The sequence below is a fragment of the Fusarium sambucinum genome, chromosome I (genome assembly GCF_050947815.1).
Source record: "Fusarium sambucinum isolate potato_lamoka chromosome I, whole genome shotgun sequence".
NCBI lineage: Eukaryota > Fungi > Ascomycota > Sordariomycetes > Hypocreales > Nectriaceae > Fusarium > Fusarium sambucinum.
The window spans coordinates 9,897,685-9,917,119 of record NC_139294.1 but is presented as its reverse complement, the minus strand read 5'-3'; the positions used below and the strand labels follow the sequence as shown (position 1 = coordinate 9,917,119).

At 47.8% G+C, this 19,435-nt stretch overlaps 8 protein-coding genes across 8 annotated transcripts; 3 read left to right on the top strand and 5 right to left on the bottom strand.

Moving 5' to 3' along the window:
- Nucleotides 1-1,849: 1,849 nt before the first annotated feature.
- FSST1_005930 (uncharacterized protein) lies at nucleotides 1,850-3,871 on the top strand (the record flags this gene model as incomplete). Its single annotated transcript, XM_083232251.1, has 1 exon — nucleotides 1,850-3,871. The coding sequence occupies one exon, from the start codon at nucleotides 1,850-1,852 to the stop codon at nucleotides 3,869-3,871; it is 2,022 nt and encodes a 673-aa protein (XP_083089360.1).
- Nucleotides 3,872-4,032: 161 nt separating this feature from the next.
- On the bottom strand, nucleotides 4,033-5,299 carry FSST1_005929 (asparaginase; the record flags this gene model as incomplete). The annotated part of the gene is made up of 5 exons (XM_083232250.1): nucleotides 4,033-4,195; nucleotides 4,249-4,398; nucleotides 4,451-4,499; nucleotides 4,551-4,926; nucleotides 4,982-5,299. 5 exons carry the CDS (start codon nucleotides 5,297-5,299, stop codon nucleotides 4,033-4,035), a joined length of 1,056 nt encoding a protein of 351 aa, XP_083089359.1.
- Nucleotides 5,300-6,798: 1,499 nt separating this feature from the next.
- Nucleotides 6,799-8,066, top strand: FSST1_005928 (uncharacterized protein; the record flags this gene model as incomplete). Its single annotated transcript, XM_083232249.1, has 2 exons — nucleotides 6,799-6,967; nucleotides 7,027-8,066. The coding sequence occupies 2 exons, from the start codon at nucleotides 6,799-6,801 to the stop codon at nucleotides 8,064-8,066; spliced, it is 1,209 nt and encodes a 402-aa protein (XP_083089358.1).
- Nucleotides 8,067-8,371: 305 nt separating this feature from the next.
- FSST1_005927 (cell division protein Cdc14) lies at nucleotides 8,372-9,354 on the bottom strand (the record flags this gene model as incomplete). The annotated part of the gene is made up of 2 exons (XM_083232248.1): nucleotides 8,372-8,836; nucleotides 8,908-9,354. The coding sequence occupies 2 exons, from the start codon at nucleotides 9,352-9,354 to the stop codon at nucleotides 8,372-8,374; spliced, it is 912 nt and encodes a 303-aa protein (XP_083089357.1).
- A 1,174-nt stretch (nucleotides 9,355-10,528) lies between these two features.
- Nucleotides 10,529-11,309, bottom strand: FSST1_005926 (HAD-like domain-containing protein; the record flags this gene model as incomplete). Its single annotated transcript, XM_083232247.1, has 2 exons — nucleotides 10,529-11,100; nucleotides 11,147-11,309. The coding sequence occupies 2 exons, from the start codon at nucleotides 11,307-11,309 to the stop codon at nucleotides 10,529-10,531; spliced, it is 735 nt and encodes a 244-aa protein (XP_083089356.1).
- Nucleotides 11,310-11,668: 359 nt separating this feature from the next.
- Nucleotides 11,669-13,416, bottom strand: FSST1_005925 (uncharacterized protein; the record flags this gene model as incomplete). Its single annotated transcript, XM_083232246.1, has 3 exons — nucleotides 11,669-12,113; nucleotides 12,199-12,367; nucleotides 12,420-13,416. The coding sequence occupies 3 exons, from the start codon at nucleotides 13,414-13,416 to the stop codon at nucleotides 11,669-11,671; spliced, it is 1,611 nt and encodes a 536-aa protein (XP_083089355.1).
- Nucleotides 13,417-15,612: 2,196 nt separating this feature from the next.
- Nucleotides 15,613-16,863, top strand: FSST1_005924 (isoprenoid synthase domain-containing protein; the record flags this gene model as incomplete). The annotated part of the gene is made up of 1 exon (XM_083232245.1): nucleotides 15,613-16,863. The coding sequence occupies one exon, from the start codon at nucleotides 15,613-15,615 to the stop codon at nucleotides 16,861-16,863; it is 1,251 nt and encodes a 416-aa protein (XP_083089354.1).
- Nucleotides 16,864-17,277: 414 nt separating this feature from the next.
- FSST1_005923 (integral peroxisomal membrane peroxin-domain-containing protein) lies at nucleotides 17,278-18,840 on the bottom strand (the record flags this gene model as incomplete). Its single annotated transcript, XM_083232244.1, has 2 exons — nucleotides 17,278-18,544; nucleotides 18,602-18,840. 2 exons carry the CDS (start codon nucleotides 18,838-18,840, stop codon nucleotides 17,278-17,280), a joined length of 1,506 nt encoding a protein of 501 aa, XP_083089353.1.
- Between the last annotated feature and the right edge of the window lie 595 nt (nucleotides 18,841-19,435).

The following is a 19,435-nucleotide window of genomic DNA, read 5'->3' as shown; positions in this document are numbered from 1 at the left end:
AGAATGGGAAAGGAGCAGGTTTTGAGGAATAGGCTTGCTACGGGAGAGGCGGCAAATAACCAAACCAAAGACCCGGTGCGGTGGTGATCCCGTGGTGGTCAGGGGTGGTGGGCTTTTGGGGCTTGCGTGGAGCGATTAGTAGTGGTGGTTTTTATTAAGAGGGAGGATGTCAGCTAGAGTGGTGATGATGGCGATGGAGATGGGTTGGTGGTTAAATATGAAGGAGAAAGTAAAAGATTCAAGGGCAAAAGCCTTGTCTTGAATAGTAGCATTTTAAGTCTTGGTTCTGTTGGCATTTTTGATTCTGGTGCTTGGGGCCGAAGGCGGCGCACAAGGAGTGTTAAAAATTGGTTGGGTTTGGTTTGGTTTCCCGTGTTTCTTTGCACTCTCGCACTCTCGCTCTCTCACAAACTTGGGGATTTCAGGTCCAGGTTCAGTCAGGTCCGGGTCCAGGTCCAGGTCTGAGTTGAGTTCTTACCGTAATCGGCTTAGGTCACTCTCTTCCGCAGAGTAAGGGTACGCTTACTTCCAGCCAATAATAACCCTTGCATGTTCTTAATCTCTCCAAAAAGCAATGCCTCGAATGAATTCTATCCATTGTTATTCCACTCCTCCCAGCCGAGTGAGCGATTCAGCCAGCAAAAGCCTTTTCAATTCAAGCTCCCACGGGCCCTCGATCGCCCTTCAGCCCCCGAAGTGTCCCTACGATGTATCATTCATGATACCAACACAGTTTAAACCCTCAAAAAGTACATTCTACAATGCCCGACACTTCAAACAGTCATTTAATTACAAAATATATACAATTCCATTTTCAGCTTCATTTCGTGATGCTTCAAAATGGCCACCATGACACGCATGAAAATTGTCACTCATAACGAACCTACTCAACAAAGAAAAATCAAATCGAGACAAAGAAACAAACATAGTTATCTCCCTTTTGTCTACCTCATTCCGTTACTTTGTTCTCATTTTTAGCTCTCCCTCCCCTCCCTTAGTCAAGCTGACGATGACGGGGTAAAAACAGCAAGATGGGGGCACTCAATGTCACTCAGCAAGCCAAGCCCCTGCAATAATCAGGGTGGCGGAACTCTACAGCTCAAGACAATCCACTGCCCGCAGAATAACTTGGCATTGATTCAGAACCTAACTCTCAAGCCTGGCATCACAGCTCTTGGCAGAAGCTATCTATGAGTTGAGTGCAAACAACTCATGGACCATCATATACAAACTCAATACCAAAGTTTTCATTTTTAACAAAATCGTAAGAAAACGAGCAATGTCCCTGCCAAACAACCACCAAGGACCATCTCATTCATCAAGCGGATCTTAACTTTCGTCATGACTCCGCCAAATCTTAGGTGATGTTGTCCAATACGGTGACTACCGAGTCTCAATACCGTCGTCATGGTACGCCATTCGACAGCTGGGCATTCTATTTCAACCCCGAGAAAAGATCAGCATGACGAATGAGCTGCCCAAGGCAACCACGTCGGAATACCAGCTTAGGCATATCACCAGGCCGCAAAACTATTTATCTGAGTCATAAAGGGTTCTGACAGGAAAACTCGAGTGAGTTTTCCCTCATTATTCATTCATCACAAGGAATGAAGAACGCGTCCTTTGTCCGACGTGAAACAACAAGTGTTGGTCAATTCATTGTATGCCCGCCCGAGACTGAGACATCGTGATATGAATGTTGCCATCACAATAGTTGGAATGCGTTGCTCCTCTGCAACCCGAGGTCCATGGCAAAGGTATATCATGGCAACCCATCGAGCCTCATTCAGAATTAGATCACACACATTACATTGTATACTCAACTTTTTAACAAATCCAAGTCGACAAAATGATACGCTTATACATACTTCTTTGCCTCTTACCATGCCTCCTCTTAACCGCTCCATTTGCTCATGCTGCCCTCTTGCCCCGCCTCAAGACTCCATTCAAGCTACCAGGTGCCATCTTTACTGAGCCTGAAACCAGATCTCTCAAAGTAGTCCCGTTCAAAGAGCTTCCTGGGCAATCTCATCATGGCCATCGACTTCATCATACTCTTAGTCTGGTGAAGCGACTGGTCGAAGACCAGGGCGATATGGTTGATGTTACCCAGGAAGCTCTGGAGGAACTGCTGGACCAGATTAACAGGCTTCATGACCAAGTCAACGGCATGATGCCTTCCGGTGCGCCGGATAGCCAGTCTTCTCGTGGAACAGATGCCTCATCAAACGGCCCGACGGGCCAGTTACCTGCGGGTTCTTCTGATGGATCTTCCAGTGATGGTCAGCCCGAACAGCTACCTGAGCAGTCGCCTAAAGCTGAAGTTCATGACGCCGCGGATGTTCCTGGTCCGTCTGAAGTTCCCGTAGTCTCTGAGCCCTCTCTGCGACCGGAGTTGCCTGCACCAACAGATGAAGGTGATACTGTTCGCGAGCCATCTCCAGGTGCACCGAATCAATCAAGTGTACCTAGCCAGTCACAGACAGAGGGGCTTGATAGGCAAGCTGACTCGGCACTGGCACCAGCAGCTGCAAATCCTACTCAGGCAGCGAACGATAAACCTACCAACCCTAGCGAGGCCGAACCCGAAGACTCGCCTGGTGACGGTGCAGCTGTGGCTTTGACAGAGTCTGTAGATGCCTCTGGAAACGGGGGTACTCTTCAGTCTGACAACCTGCCCAATAATACTGTGGCCCAACCCACAGGCAATGCTCAGAATCCGACTGGGATACAAACCAACACGGCACAAGACGTCAGACCTACAGAGGAGCCCCAAGATGAAGATGCCAGTTCTGATTCTAGCGACGCCAATACAGAAGAGCCCAGTGCTTTGCCCGGAGGCGCATTCGTTGAGAGTCCTGATGGTATACTTCAGACACTTTCAAGCGATGTTGCATCCGCGGAACAGACTGGTGATCTAGCACCTGAGGAAAACCCAGAATCGTCGCCGTCAGATGACGAGTGTGTTGAAGATGAAGAAGTAAGTGGTCTCCCGGGCATAATTAGAAACCCTAACTGCACACCAGGTAATAGGCTATCCGCGAACGACCCTACGCAAGATGCTTCAGCAAACCCGTCTCTAGTCGCTACCGCAGAGACAAGCCTGGCTCAGATAGCTACTACAGCCTCTGAACTTGCAAGTCTAGAGCCGACAAAAGGAGACTCCCCCGTGGCTACCAAAGCCAAAGGACCAGCCCCGGCGCTGGAAACAGAAGCCACATCGACACCAGCTACCAATGTTGTAGACTCACAACAACTTGCTGCACCTACTTCGATAGCCAGCCCCCCTGCCGCTTCCAACCCTGAGCCGTCGACCGCGGCGCAGCTTTCAGTAGAGCAGACATCTCCGAGCCTGAGAACTTTGGTGTTTACTTCCGTGATTACAAGATCCTCAACTATCAAGATAACTACCACTCGCACGGAGTTCGTCGACGCAAACGAGCCCACTCGGTCTTTCAGGGCTCCTGGCCATGTTTTCAAGGAGGACGAAGATGCAGGCGCAGCTTTCAACAAAGATGGAAAGCTTGCTGCGGATGACAGTGACGACGAAGATACAACAGGTATTAATACAATAGATAGGATAAGAACGAACACTGATCATTTTGCAGAAACACCCCTTCAAGGAACTCCCCTCAATACCGAAATCGAGCCAGAGATCACATCTCTCAGTACCACGACAATGGCCATGACAACGACAATTAGTTTGAGTTATCGAAGCACCATGCCGACCCCAGAGGCCACTCAGAACCTTGTGCCTGCTTTGGTACCATCCGCTATCATACGTGGTAATGGGACATACGATACGACACCTACCAGCGGGTTCAAGACCATCAGGTCGACAGCCAGCATGGCAGAGAGGGCACTGATTTAGATGCACATGACCTATTTTTTTTTTTGGGATTTATGATTTGATGGTGTTTGGATATGGGATGTTTAGTATGACTAATGAATTTGTTTTGGAGGTTGCAACAACTTGTCATGTGGCGATACTCGTAGAGCGTACACGATATCAATATGCTCTATTTAACTTGTTCACAAAATTGTGCCATTTAAGAAAGCAGTGGCATCATTGTACACGGCCTTTCTAACTTCGCCCTCAAAAAGTTTCTGGATGCCCTCGAAGTCGTAACCTGCACCGAGAGCAAGCTGAAGCTGAATGCGAGCATTCTCTCCGCGCAGAACTCCAGAGCTGATACTGCTAGTATGTTAATTTGCAGCCTTAGTCTAGAGAATCAAAGTTTGACTTACATCTTTTCCGTCGCAGGGCTGGGAACTGAGAGTCCAAAATAAGGACGGAATGAAGCCACCGTGATAACGCCTTGGCTGTAAAGATCCTCGGCTGCAAGTGAAGCAGCAGTACTGAGGGCACCGGGGCCAACACCCATAATGACAATACCCCTGAAACATGTTAATCAGGCGGAAGAGAACCTAACCATATTAATGCACTCACTTGGCACCGTTTTTGGCCGCGGAATAGAGAAGATCGGCGTCGAAGCCCTCTGTGACGATATTAGCCCAACTACCATTATCAAGGGCGTATCATCACTCACGATGGCCGTAAAGAACATCAACCTTTGGTAAAGGCGAGCTCAGTTCGAATGGGTTGAAATAGTTCCTGGCCTTTGGTAAAGATGGAGAGTAGAAAAAGTACGGTTGCCCAGACATGAACTGTGCGATGTATCCCTGATCAGGTGCCAGGAAAGTCGATACAGTGTTACCATTTGTCTTTGTAGCGTAAAACGCCGAGACGAGATGATCGTTCATGGCAATGAGGGCACCACGGTCTCGAGCTTCAGGATGGATGGTAGTTCGAACAGCATCGTAAAAGTTAGACGGTCCATCAGCTGAGAGTGCAGAGTTGGGACGCATCGATCCTGTGGCAACAAAAGGTTTGGAACAGTTGAGAGTAAGGTCAACGCCAAAGACCTAAAAAATCGTCAGTGAACTTCCTCTCAACAGCACTTCTGGATATGCTTCTTACGGTATCAGCCAATGTGTTAGTACCATGGATCATGACAGCTCCAACAATGTCCGAATCAGGACTACAAAGGCGCTTGTGAGCGTCCATGGAGATATTCAAGAAGCGATCTGAATCAGCATTCGCACTACCGGCGCCATTTCTTCCCCCCGTAAAGTTGACGACAGCGATCTGAGCGATATCTAGAACTTCGCCGACGCTCTCGATGAGTGTCTCGGGAGTGAGACGGCCGATGGGACCACCGTAGTTGTTGGTGTCCAGTCTACCGTTGGTCGAACCAGAGAGGATTGTGCCATCACCAGTATTATAAAGCCTACCCATAAGTCAGTTACCAGGTAATGGAATCGGGGAGGGAATGCGACATGATCTTGGGTAGACCAGAATTTTTAGAGATCCAGGTCAAGCCTGTGTTGTGGTCATCGCGTTTAGGGATCCTCGTTGGCGAAGCTATCGAGGCAGAAACTAAAAGAGATAATGCCGTAAGGGATTGAACCATCTTTTCAAGTATCAAAAAAGGTATAGAGGGTGAGAAATAGTATTGATGCTCACCATGGGGAGAGACCTTTTACTATATACTCGCATTGAAACCTTAGTACCTATCTAGCTATAAGCTCTACTGCATAGTATCTTGTTGAGACTACACCGGGATCAAAACTCTAAAGATACTGAAGCATATCTCAACGATCTCAAGAACATGATAACAAGATAAGTTGGTATAAAAGATTCTCATTACGTACAAACCCAGGCATAAAGGCAATCGGCCGTACGAACATGAGATCCAGTGGTTGAAGGATTAGAAGTCGGTCTGGTTTGCCCATTACGGTCGATAAAGCCAAGGCGGCCAGGATTAATTCTCCTACCAATCATCACCTAACAGGCTGTAAACAACTTAAACGGGACCTTGGGCTGGTAGGTTCTTATCGTGAAGACAAGATCCAATCAAGAAGGACAGAAATCCGGGGATTTCATGCATGTCATTGAAATTCTGGAGATAATGTTATCTGCGGGGAAGCCAGATTGAGTGAAAATAACCTTGGGTTAAATCGATCTGTAGATGTTGATATCGGAGAATTAACCGAGTTGTGCATAATAATTGTTGATATGATAGGAAGAGGTCATATTGGGTATTGTAGCCAATTGTTACAGCTTGAGATATCTTGTCTTTTTGTCTGGCATTTTCCACTATAAATACATATCAATCTTCTTCCCCTTAGGTAGTCATGAATAGGAGGTAGATAAATAGAACTCAGAGCAGGATACAAGTGGTTCTCATTAACCAACAGCCATATTGGATATAGGCTATCATATTTTGTACATGTCCGTGATCAACGCTGACTACTAATTTTGCGGGCTTTATACCGAGTTAGGTGGTGACATGTAAGCACTTGTTGTTGCATCCTCAAAAGGCCCCATCAAAATGGAACCATCGTTCTCTCTGCCACGTTGTTCGACCACTTTAAGCAAACATTTGATGGGAAATTGATCCCTAAATGATGGTAAATAAATGCTGACAATCATTTACTAACCAATAGCATCTGTCCAAGATGATGGACAATGCACCTGACAATGGATTGCAGGCGCAGGGTCTTGCGCCTCGGCTGCGTTGGTTCTCAGTCTTACATGCATAGACCTCTCTCGAGTCTTGGCTCCTCATCTCATCCCATTCTGTTTTTTTTCTTTGTTCCGTTTTGCGCTCTTTCAACACGTTTGGTCAATCATTTTTAAGTCGTGAGAGGGAATATCGAAAAATAAACGACGAGATGCTAAGATGAACCCTGGAAGACTCAATTAATAACTCCCCCCCTCTCATACCGCACACCATGAGGTTATTCACCACATATATCGCCTTTGTGCCCCTCGCCATCGCTCACACGCGACGCTATGAAGCACTCCAGGCTGCACCAGGCGATCTTATGCCACGTTTCTATATCGATCGATCTTTTCCTCTAGCCAAGCGTGCTGGAGACTGTGGTTCAGACAAACACAACTGTAAGTCTTGCATGCCTCTAACTCCAGCATCTCGCTCAACTCAAACTCATTTGTCATAGGCCTCGAAATCGGCTTCACTGATGACTGTTGCGACAATGACTCTTACTGCTACGTCAACCGACAAGGTGACCCGAAATGTTGTCCTATCGGCTCAAACTGCTCGTCCGACTCGCCGTGCAACTCAACTGCTTACTACTGCACCCGTACCGCTACTACGAGCGGAACTACCACTGAGCAACGGGGTTGCTGTGATCGCAAATGCCCTGCGACGAGTCTTTATCTCTGTCCCAGTAGTCTCGGTGGGAACTGCTGCGGTTACAACTCTGAATGCCGCGTTGGTGGTGCTTGCGCCTCGACGAGACCTGCTTCGAGAACAGGTCTACTTTCACCTATACCTTCAGGCTGCACGACATCTCAACATAGTTGCACCATCGGAGAAGGGTGTTGCGACAACGACCAAGTGTGCACTCAAGTCAGTGGTGAGGGATACTGTGCCCAGGCTGTACCTACAGAAAGCGACGCCACAGTCGTTGACGACGATGATAGCGACAGCAAATTGTCCGACGGCGCAAAGGCGGGCATAGGCGTTGGTGTTGTTGTAGGAGCGAGCATCATAATCGGCGGCCTTACTTGGATGTGTCTGCGAAAACGAAGACGCCAGCGAAGTGCGTCAGGACCATCTGCACCCAGGCACGTCAACGACCCCTCTCGCGAGGGCATGGCAGATATATCAGAGAGTCACGTCCGGTCAGGTCCGACCCAAGATTACTTTGGACCAGATCCTGCAGCTGGTCCATACACAGAGCCGGCCAGCTCACGGGTTACTTCACCTGGCAGAGACGCTGCAGTACCCATGCATGCACAAAGTCCAGGTGACATTGCGGCGCCAGTCGAAATCGATTCAACAAGAAGAGAAGGCAGTGATTTGTTATCACCGATGTCCAGTCCGAGTCTGTATCAGACACCTCTTTCCGAAACAATAGACGGTCGATTCGAGTTATACGGTAACGATTCATCGATAACCCCTGACCGTCCGCTATCCATCGTTCCAACACCACCACAGAGTATAATGGGGGACAAAGGCCCAAGGCAGGATTAATAATGCAAGGAGAGAGATTCATTTCGGTCTATTCATTTTTTGGTTACTTAGAAACGCCCAACCAGTTCGTAAATACGAAGAGAGCCATCCAATTCTTGAGAGTGCATTGCATATCCGAATGGAGAGAAAAGAAACAAGCAATTATGTGTATCGAATTTGATGCTCAGAACTCCATGCCAATAAGGGGGGGACGTCAAGGGCGCCGCCTATGAGTCCCATCAACGCCGCTGTTGAATGAAGTGTAAATAAAAGAAAACACAAAAGGCAATCATTGTCCGTGACAACTTTTCTCATTCCGGCCGTCTTCAACAGACAACACCACCAAATGGTGCGCAGGTTCGTAGGTCCTTGACAAGTTCCTCTACACTGCTCAGATGTTGGCTGAGCAGCTCTTGCTTCTCCTCGGTGGTAAGGTAGATGTCCCCTTCAGGATCCGACCCAGAGCGCTTGCGTCGGGAATCGGCATTAAAGGCGCCGGCGAGCTTGCTAGGGCTGCGCTGGAACATGGCGGGGACGCTATCGCGCTGGTCTGCTCGGGGAATAGATGGTATCTCGGGCATGAGGTAGAAGTAAAGGAACTCGACAAGCTTGAGTTTGACCTCGCGAGCTGTGGATCGAGACTTGAAGAGTGACGTGACTGTAAGAAGGCCATCAAGGCTTTCAAAAGTGCGTGTGTTGATGGGAGTGTCAATAAGAGCGGTTACCAGGGTGAGTAGAGTTGCGGATTGGATGGCGGGGCAGTTGTAAGGCTCAAGAAGGTCGAGAAGAAGCTATGTCTTTTTGTTAGTCTGTGCTTTTTTAAAGAAAAGGCGGTGGCGGAGAAGGCCAATGCGCTACATACGTTCATGTTTTGTTCTCGAGCAAATAGAGATTTGCTGGGTGGATGAAGCAGCAAAAGTCCCTGAATGAGATCGAGGGAGCTCAAGATCAAGAGGTCGTTTCCACCATCACCGCCCTTGGCCATAAGCCTATCGAGGGTGCTGATCAGGCGCATAGCAACGTTCCATTCGAACCCCTCCTGCAACTTGAAGAATTCTCTGAAAGCAGGGTCTCGGGATAGCTGAGAGAGCTCCTTCTGAGGTGGTGTTGACGAGGTGTCGCTTCCATCGTTGTCTGAATCACCTCTTCGATGGGAGCGGTCGTTTCGAGAGGTTGCTTTTGCTTTTGCTTTTGCGTTTGAGAGGCAGATTTGAGCGAGAAGACCTTCGACCTGGCGAAGGCCTTTTCGTACTTTGGGTCCATCGTAGGACGATAGGTTATCGAAGGCGAGGGATAATAATGACTCCATAATGTTGTTGTTTTGTTGACAGCTGTGTAAGTGGGAAAGTCAAAAGTGGCGGGCAGCTATTAGGTCTGCTAAGAAGATAAGGTTGAATTGATAAAGAAAAATAGAAACACAGAACCGAAGCTCAGAACTCGTTCGTTATTTGTGTTTCTAGAATAAAAGAAGAGAAAGAATGTGTTCAACGTACGATCCGGACCGGACGACGAGCACAAGAATGGAAAAAGTGACTGACGATTGAAAAATGACGGTGACGAGGGACCGAGCTCAAGCTTAGGATCGACCGTTGAAGGTGGACTAAAACCAAACAATTGAGGTTGGGGTGGAGCATCGGCACGGCAACGGGCGACCGAAATTCCAAGGTTAAGAGTGTCACGTTCCGGGGTTACAGGGGCCATGCGGCGCCTAGAACTGCCAGAGCGCTAAGAGAACTGCCTGTCACCCTGTCATCCAGACTGTTGGGAGAAAGGAATGTCCTGGTAGACAAGACGTTGATAGTTGGATTTAAAGAAGATGAGGCATGGAATAGGTAGACTAGTTACTAAAAGCAAAGACTCGGCTTAAATGAGAGTTTGACGTTTGGTCCAACGCTGGTTTACTTGGCAAGCTGCCCAGCACCGTAAGTACCTATGTTTGTTTACATCCGCAGTGTACTACCCAGCAACTCATGGTCTCGGAAAGATACAAACAATACGGCACAAATACAATTACTTGCCTGTGATTCATTCACTTTTCTCCCAATGTAGACTTAATCACCAATACAAACTATCTTCATCTTTATTCTTCCTCAATTATCTTCATCTTTTCGGCCGAAGGTGGGTACTCGGCCGATACTCATTAAACTGCATAATCTCATCGTCGATGGAGAACCGATTGGCGAAAGAATGTAATTAATATCAAGGATGGCAGTTGTTATTTTTAGTGTCAGCTCAACTCTTGGCTTGTCTAATTCTGCCTGACCTGTCTTTCCATGTTGCCCGTTATGATATTTGGGCTGATATCAAATGTCAGACTCAGGCACAACTTCAAGGCCCCTTGTCAGGTTCGTGCTTCAACACCAACGCATAGACAGATTAATCTTTTGAAACATGGGTATTTTAATGATGGATCTCATATATGACGTATTATGGAACCCCTTAGACATAACTTGGTATTCTAATTACTCATTACATCATCCGCTCTACTCACCACTCTCAGACTGCCGCAAAATCGTCTGCACGGCTTCATCCACAGTAGCGGCGATGACTGTAGGCTTAATATCCAAAGAACCAGCAAGACCATCACTCCACCCCTTTCCATTACGATCAATCCACACACTCTTGAGTCCAACCGCCGTCGCACCCGTCACATCAAACGGATTCGAACTCACGAGCCAAACCTTGTCAAGCTGCGATTCCAGCCCTGCTGTTTTGGCCATGAACTTGTACGTACGAGGATCCGGCTTGAACACTTGAATTGAGTCGATGCTCACAAGCTTCTCCTGAGGAAATACGTTGCTGGCCTGTGATAGGGAAGGTGACGTCTTGATTGATGAGGCGAGCATGTCGGCGGTGCCGTTGGAGAAGATGTAAGGGTCAATAGATGGACTCTCTGCCAGCCTCTTAAGCGCATCGTCAACATCCGGAAAGGTATCAAGACCATTGTACGCATTCATCACGCGCTCTTCCTGCTCGGAGGTGAGCTCGACGCCAATTTCCTTTGTAGCCTGTCGAAATGACCATCTCGTAAAATCGCTAAACGAGCGATAAGTGCCTTTGAATGTTATCAGCTACTCATGTCTTAATCATGTTTAACTTACCCATACTATTGGCACGCCATGTATACTCGAGCTGGTACCGCCTAGCAAGCGATGCAATAGATTGAGCTTTATCTTGACCGTATAGTTTTGCCAACTCTCCTGCTATTGACTCAGTGGAGAGGATGGTACCGTAAAGGTCAAATGCAATGACTGTTTGTCCCATTTTGCTGTTCGTGTGGTATTTGAGTGTATTAAAGAACGATGAGGGTGAGTTGTCTGGACGAGCCATGAATGAATGATGTAGAAGCTGAGTCATATTTTGATTGGATACCCAACTTCGACATCTGCTCAATGACGATGTTGAAGATATACCGTATCAACTCATGAGATTCGGTAGCGCCTGTGGATACAAAATGTGAAAACCTACAGCATTCATTGGTCGCCTAACTCTTGAGTATCCGGTACTTTACTATTAGTCAAATCAAGAAATCTCCTGGGATCCACAGGCGCTACCGAATCTCATGAGTTGATACGGTATATCTTCAACTACAGCAAAACACAATTCTAGTGATCATATATATCCTATCTTGCTGCCACGGTCGAATCTGAGCCATCAGTTCCATCGTTAGACAAGACACTGTTCTGTCTGTTACCGTTACCGTTACCAACACCCCGTTCCTCGTCCTTCTCTTTGGCTTCCTCCTTGTCCTTTGTAGGAGCAAACTTGCTTCTGATACGAATTTGTTTTCCGTATTTATAAAACCAAAACGGTATAATAGCCAGAACAGTAGCAACACCACCAATAAGACTACCGCCACCGCCAATACCAAGAGCGCTGAACATTTGGTTTGTAAAGAGAGGTGCTGCGGCGCCACATGCTGATCGCGCGATGGTGTTTGCTGCAATAGCTGATGCGGCGTACATGAGGTACACATCAACAAGATATGTCAAGTAGGCAACAAAGATGAGCATCAGGGATGTAGCAAGCAATGTGCCTGCTATTGTCGGTACAATCCAATGGATAGAGCTGGTAAACATGTTAGCGTATGTTCCAATCGAGTTCATAAAAGACATGGACTGCTAAACTCATTAACACAAGGTAGGTTACTCACTTATACTCAGCCGTCCATGCAAACCAGAACATTGTCACAGCAAAACCAACACCACCAATCATGGCCAATGGCAATCTGTCTTCTGGTTCCATCTTTTTCCCGCCCTTTTCAATCTTCTTCTTTCGAATGTATGAATCAATCAACACGATAAACCCTCCAATGCATGCACCTATCGTCATATTAAAGCCTGCATACAAACCAAGCTCTCGAAAAAGACTCACCAATCACGGTTCCAATCAGAGGTAGCTCTCCTACGCCACTATTCCAACCTCGTCGCTGCTGAAAGACGATAGGGTAAATGCTGAAAAGCATATACAACAAAGTGTAAACAACGGACATGTAGATGGCACACAGGAATGAGATGGTGTCAAAGAGTATTATGAATGGTCGAGTCAGTGCAATTTTGTACACCGCTTTCAATGACCGATCAGTGTCTTCAGACTGGGCCTTGACGTTCTCATAGCCAGGTATCTTGGCTTTGCGAATTCTTCGCGCCTTTTTGAGAAGAAGTGTCGGAGCATGCGTCTCGGGGATGGTCAGCATGACAATAGCTGTCGCACCACCAAGCCAGAGCAAGACATAGAAACTCCAGCGCCAATCTTTCTTGAGCTCGAGAAAACCTGCAATGACGGGGCCTAGAGCCGGACCAACCCATACCATAGCAGCGAATCCAGCCATGGCATTGCCGCGCTCGATAGGAGACCAGAGATCAGCAAGGACACCTGGTGAGTTGCTAAGGGGTGCAGAGACAAAAGTTCCTGTGAGGAAACGGCCAACAAGAAGTGCGCCGAAGTTAGGTGTCCAAGCACATAGGAAGTTGAAGATGAGATACAACGAGAAGGTGATATAAAAGATCCATCTTCGTCCGTACACTTCGCTCAGAGGCGCAAAAATGAGCGGTCCGGCGCAATATCCCAGGAGAAATAGGGTAATGGTTAGACCTGCGACCAGTTCAGACACATGAAAATGCTTTGCCAGGGATGGAAAACAACCACTCGGCGAACTCGAGGCAAAAGTGGCATTGAGGACAAGCAACACGGCAGACAATGTGACGGCCCATCTTCGAGGCGTAGACCAATTTTGGGGATTTCTTATATCGTCAGGCGCAAAGTCAACGTGACCATTCTCATTCAAGTATGGAGGGTTTTCATCTTGGAGTTTTGTAGTTCGGTAAGGCTTGCTGGTGGCCGATGAGAAGATTCGATGTATGGGCGCCATTGCTGCGCTTTATAATACTCTTGGCTTGGATTTAATTGCATGAACGACATGAGAGAGGGCCAAGACTCAATTTATATCTCCCTTCGGAATTAAAGGTCCAACGATTTACATACAACACTACGTAGATGATACATATCGGTAAATCGATGACACTCTTCCTCTCATCTAGCAGCCCGATACTTGCGGGCTCAAAAAATAGGTTATTAATCAGACCCAGGGTCGTTTCCATGATCATCGTCTGGCATCACTACTTCCGCTCCACTGTTGTCGTCATATCTTGGGGGTTCTTATTACACTATAGGTTGGAATCCCAAAGGCGACTCTTGACTAGCGACTCGGTTTAAGAGCTAAAAGGGAGTTCGCCCTTCGCGGTTCGGATCTCGTTGCCGTGTTATAAATGTTTATTAGGTCGGCAGTTAAAGCCATGAACAAGAGACTGTTAACATTGGCTATGGTGAGCTTGATGCAACCTAGTAGGGAAGTGATCTGTTGGCGTTGGTGTGAAGGCATGGAAATAGTGTTAACGTTATCGCTCTCTGCTTCGAAATGTGTGTCTTAACTCCGTGGACAGCAATCCTCAGCCAGATGATGACAGAGGTTTGATTGTGGTACATGATTTGCAGGAATAATTTACGATGGAGCCGAACCCTCCGGAGTTTTTGACATATCGCAACGAATAACCTCCGACTTTCCGACTGGTAATCACAGGCTAACCACGATAAAGTAAAACATGGTGGAAATGAGAATAGAAATCTTGAAGGGAGAACACTTGACTCTACATATTCCCACCAGATGGAATGATGGCGGTACAGGGTAGGCATATATCCACAGATAACCAAATTCGGACTACAGGGTCCAACGTGAGATGATGGCCCCATTGATCAGCTTTTGCCTTGATTGACTTTAGATTTGCATGTGAAATCTAAAGTTAAGTCTGATATCTGGGCCCGTAAATGGCGACATCTCACTGGCAAATATGGTGGAAACGTGGCCCATGACAACTTGACAACCAGTGATTTCAACTTAACGACTTATAATAGGCAGACAATTGTCGCAAGCTCTGACCTTATCATGGGCCGAGATGTGGTATGCTTTGTCCCAACAGATTGAGTGAGTAGTCCGTTAACTTGAGATATGAGTGTTGATGTAGGTAAAGAATGCGATTGTCTTTGCTCTTCTCATGCTGTTTAGGTACTTAGGTACTGACTGGTTGAATTATCAGACAATCAACTATCTACTACCTAAACTCTGATCATCACGGGCTTCAATCAATGCATACGAATCAACAAATACACGTATATATGTACGAAGTAATGCAACATCACGTCAACGTGCTTCTCAACTGCAGTCAATTGATGGAATGATCGGATTGTCTGCTCTGCTTTTGTTTGCCAACTGGATGCTTCCCCACAATCTACATCGATCTAGGCTTCTTCATCCCTGACAGTCTCCGCTAGAGCTACAATAACCCCTCCATCCATTCGTTCCCCTCACGACAACAAAGGGAACAGAACAAACTAACCCAATGGAAGCTTCAGCTCTAGGTACCTAGCCAAGCTCCAGGTCCTAAGCTCCCTTCACTTCTGCATTGGCCTGTGGAAGTAATAAGTGTCCATGGAAAAGCTTGTGAAAAGTATCTAGGTACCTACACGTATATGCATTTACTAGCTGCGCCCATGTGTCTCGCGTAGGACGGACACGTACCTCTCACCTCTCAAGGTACAGGACATACAATCTTCAAGGACTCTCTTTCTTCCAGTTTTTAAAGTAAAGGAGCTGCAGGACTTTTCGACCCCTGCTCTTCAGTGCATGCGCATCGGGCGCGTGCGCGGTATACTCGTAGCTTTTATCCACATTACAACCGCAGGGCTCAACTCTATGATCCCTCCATCGTCTCATTCGGCAGGCTTAGACATTATCATTTGGAAACTCAATGACGTCGACCACTTTATACATTCACCCGAACTACCCGACAAATACCATTCGCTATTGTTGCGCCAAGACGAGACAGGACGAGACACGGCGTCGCGCGCACAACGGAAAGCATTTGTTTATTATTACGTGGCTGTCCTAATTCTTAATGTTAAACATTTCTTCTATTCTTCCTCTACTCTAACTCTAATCTAAATATCTTCACTCTCCCACACACGGACAGATCCCTCCTCCGACTCCGACTACCCCAAAAACACAACACATATGATCCCCACGGCCGACCCCATCCTCTCTCTCAACCCTGAGACCTTGCCCCCGTCGGCTTTGCACATGCTATCGCTGTCGCCCAAGGCAATGCATAAGATGTCCGCCATCTCCAACCCACTTGTCTCTCCAAACGCCATCCCCCCTCGCACCTCGAGCAACGGCGTCCCAACCTCTCTCAGCCCGACTCCTACAAAATCCGTTCTGCGCCCCGTCCCAGAAGGCGACTGGTTGAGCCAGAAGCAGGCTTCTGCAACGACACAGCCCTCAAACCCTGGCTACGGTGTCATGGTAGCTCCCAACCCACCTCCCGACCCCGAGCGCTACGCTCACGAGGATCTCGAGTTCACGGCCAAGCGCTCCTGGAACGGCGACAAGGAAAGCGTCGTCCGTGGTCCTTACGACTATGTTATTAGCCACCCTGGTAAAGACTTTCGCGCCCAGTTGATCGCCGCCTTCAATGCATGGCTCGACGTGCCCGCCCCGAGTCTCGAAGTCATTACCCGCGTCGTCGGTATGCTACACGAGTCTTCGCTTCTCATTGACGATGTACAAGATTCGTCCGAGCTGCGCCGTGGCTTTCCCGTCGCACACAACATCTTTGGTGTCGCCCAGACTATCAACTCGGCCAACTACATCTACTTTGTTGCCCTCCAAGAGCTTCACAAGCTCAACAACCCAGAGCTGATTACCATATTTTCCGATGAGCTCGTCAACCTTCACCGGGGTCAAGGAATGGACCTATTCTGGCGAGACACCTTGACCTGTCCTACTGAGGAGGACTACCTCGAAATGGTCGGTAACAAGACGGGCGGTCTTTTCCGTCTTGGTATCAAGCTCATGGCAGCCGAGGCCAACGGTCCTACCGACTGTGTGCCTCTGGTCAACTTGATTGGCCTTATCTTCCAAATTCGCGACGACTACATGAACCTGTCGTCCAAAGAGTACAGCCATAATAAGGGAATGTGCGAAGACCTGACTGAGGGCAAGTTCTCGTTCCCTGTTATCCACAGCATTCGCTCCAACCCCACAAATCTCCAACTCATCAACATCCTCAAACAAAAGACCTCCGACATTCAGGTTAAGCGATATGCCGTTTCCTATATGGAGTCCACCGGTAGTTTCGAGTACACCCGAAAAGTCGTCAACGTTCTCATTGAGCGAGCTCGCAAGATGGCCGAGGAGCTCGATGAGGGCCGCGGCAGCACAAAAGGCATCCAAAAGATCCTCGACAAGATGGCCGTCATGTAAACCTATGCGATTTTGCCTACTCTTTACTATTTTCTTTCCTTTTTCACATTATGGATACCGGTTTGATGTATTATGAGCGGAGTGCACATAGAATGATCTGGCAGGAGCCAGCAATATCTGACGATCCCCGTTTTTGCCATTACAGCAGAGGTCTGTTGAGCATGATACCACTTGGGTTCTGGAGACATGATCTTGCAATCAGCTTTGGTTTTGATATATAGTCTTTGACCCAGCCAATTGAAAGAGCATCCATTAATTAATACTTAAAACTCTTGCTTCGGTTTTGAAACGTGTGAAGCCGTGATATTCGTCCTCAGCCTCAGTTAAACAGCCTATCTCATTACAAACCAATCACCAACGCCTTATACGAATAACCAAACGCTATAGTCTATTATTACAAAAGATGACAGGAAATCAATTCGGCTGCACCGGAATTGCTTTACGCTTCACCAATCTGACCCATCGTCGTCGTCTCCAGTTTCCTCTCCTGCCACTCCCATCTTCATTCTCCTCCCAGCTTGGCATGGGCGTCGCTTTCTGCTTTCCCTTGTCGCTGACAGGAAGGTCTACGACGCCAGTGCGCTCATCTCGTTCATCCCAGATATCATACACCCAACGCTCACCTTCTGTCTCAACTTCAACACCTGTGATGATGCGCTCTTCAACCCACTCGCGACTCCAAAGATCCAGAGCCCATTTCTTCTCACTCCACTCCCATGCCTCGGGAGGCATAACATCCTCAAAAAAGCGGGAACCCCGAGGTCGCTCACCGGCGATGCGAGGTTGCGAGAGGGGATCGTAGGGAGAAGGGCAGAACAACCAGGGCTCCCACTCGCCACCGCCAGAGGTTTTACGCTGCAGTTCGAAGATTTCGACTTCGCGCGTTTCAGGACTCGTATCGAGTATGATATCTGAGTTGGTCCAGTTTTCCAGCCAATATTGTGCTTTTGCCTCTTGCGGTTGTAGGTGCTCGCGATGAGCAGCGGCAAGGAGGCGGGCAACATAAGGATGACCCATACCAACGATAGCCCAACCGCCCACAAGAAAGATGATCCGCCAAGGCAGAAGGTGAGCTGAAACAGTCATAGCTATGCCGCTCACTGTGAGAAATAAAAAAAGCGTAGAGCTCAGCGCTTCATTACTGAAATTCGTTACTGGTACCAGCAGAGCGACGACTTGATCATGCCCGCGACTGAAGTCATCCATGCAATTCTGTAGATCACGCATGTTTCTGAAGAAATCCTTACTGAGCTCCTTGACCGGCTTTACTGTTGCCGCAGGTGCCAGAGGCGGCCCTTGGGGTGAATATCCAACATTTTGCTCACTCGACAGGGTACCTTTCGGCGGCGCAGGGTGTCTTGCCATGAAGGAGGGGATGAACACCCCTAGTAGAAGTATGGCGATAGGTAACACGAAGATGAGATATGGATCTAAACAGACAAAGCTGTAGACGGCGAGGAGCGAGAGGGTATGCGACGCCTGTTTCCAGGACAGGATGCGCTCTACGCGCGCCTGAAACTTGAAGACCACGCCTATTCGGGCATTGAAACGGCGGAAGTTGAAGGACATGGTGGTGATGTTGAAATTTGGTCTTTCAGTTTGAGTGGCTGTTTGCTCGTCACCCACAAATTGGACGTCATTCTGGTCATCATCATCGGTAGGTATAACTTGTTGTAAAAGTCTATTGTGTCGTTAGTCGGAGATTCTGGCATTTTTAACTCAGGATGCCAATAGTTACTTCTCTACCAATCGATCCTGTATGTTGGCTTTTTGACGAATAGCCGCAAAGCCTCCACGTAGGCCTGTTTTCTGAGACGGCGTCTCTGACCCTGAAGGTGTATTCGAAGGAGAGTTCGAGTCGGCACCAGTAGCGGGTGTCTTGTCATCATCATCACCGTGGCCGCGACGCCGACGAGAGTCCTCGGTAGAGTCAAGGCCCCGCCCTGTGGCGAGTATCTCTGCGGTGAAGTCGTCCATGAGGATATTTCAAACCATAATTCGAACCTACAACATCGGTTTGTGGAGGTTTCAGAGGGTTGGTTGGTTAGTAACAGGTACCTAGGAAGTGATGCCCGTCCCGCGTGGAGGTGTCACGGCATGATCGCGGACATGTGACACTAAGTGACATCACCTTAAGCCAAACAGCTGGGAACACACCAAACTTTAGTCCTGTGCTGACATTTGAGAGAGAGAGGGAAAGGTACACAGAAACTAGTCCAAGTAGAGAACGGCATATTAGATTTACAGGAAATACCTATTTTTCCAAGTTAGTGACCCTCCATGTTCATGACAGTTTTCAATATGGTAAAGCGTTGAGCGGCCCGTGACGCTTTGAAGTCGCCTGAAAGAACACGCACAAAGTACTAATTGTCTCCTTTTATTAGCACCTGGCGATGGTCATTTGGTCTGACTGGGTTAAGGAGATTGTACCACGACCCAAGACGGGAAATACAAACAACAATGGTATTTTAATAGTGATATTTCCGACTCAAATTACTATGCGACAGTTTTTTCATCCTTTCTGTGCCCATGTTTATTTACCCCACACCAACCCGGTAAACAGAACCCTCGT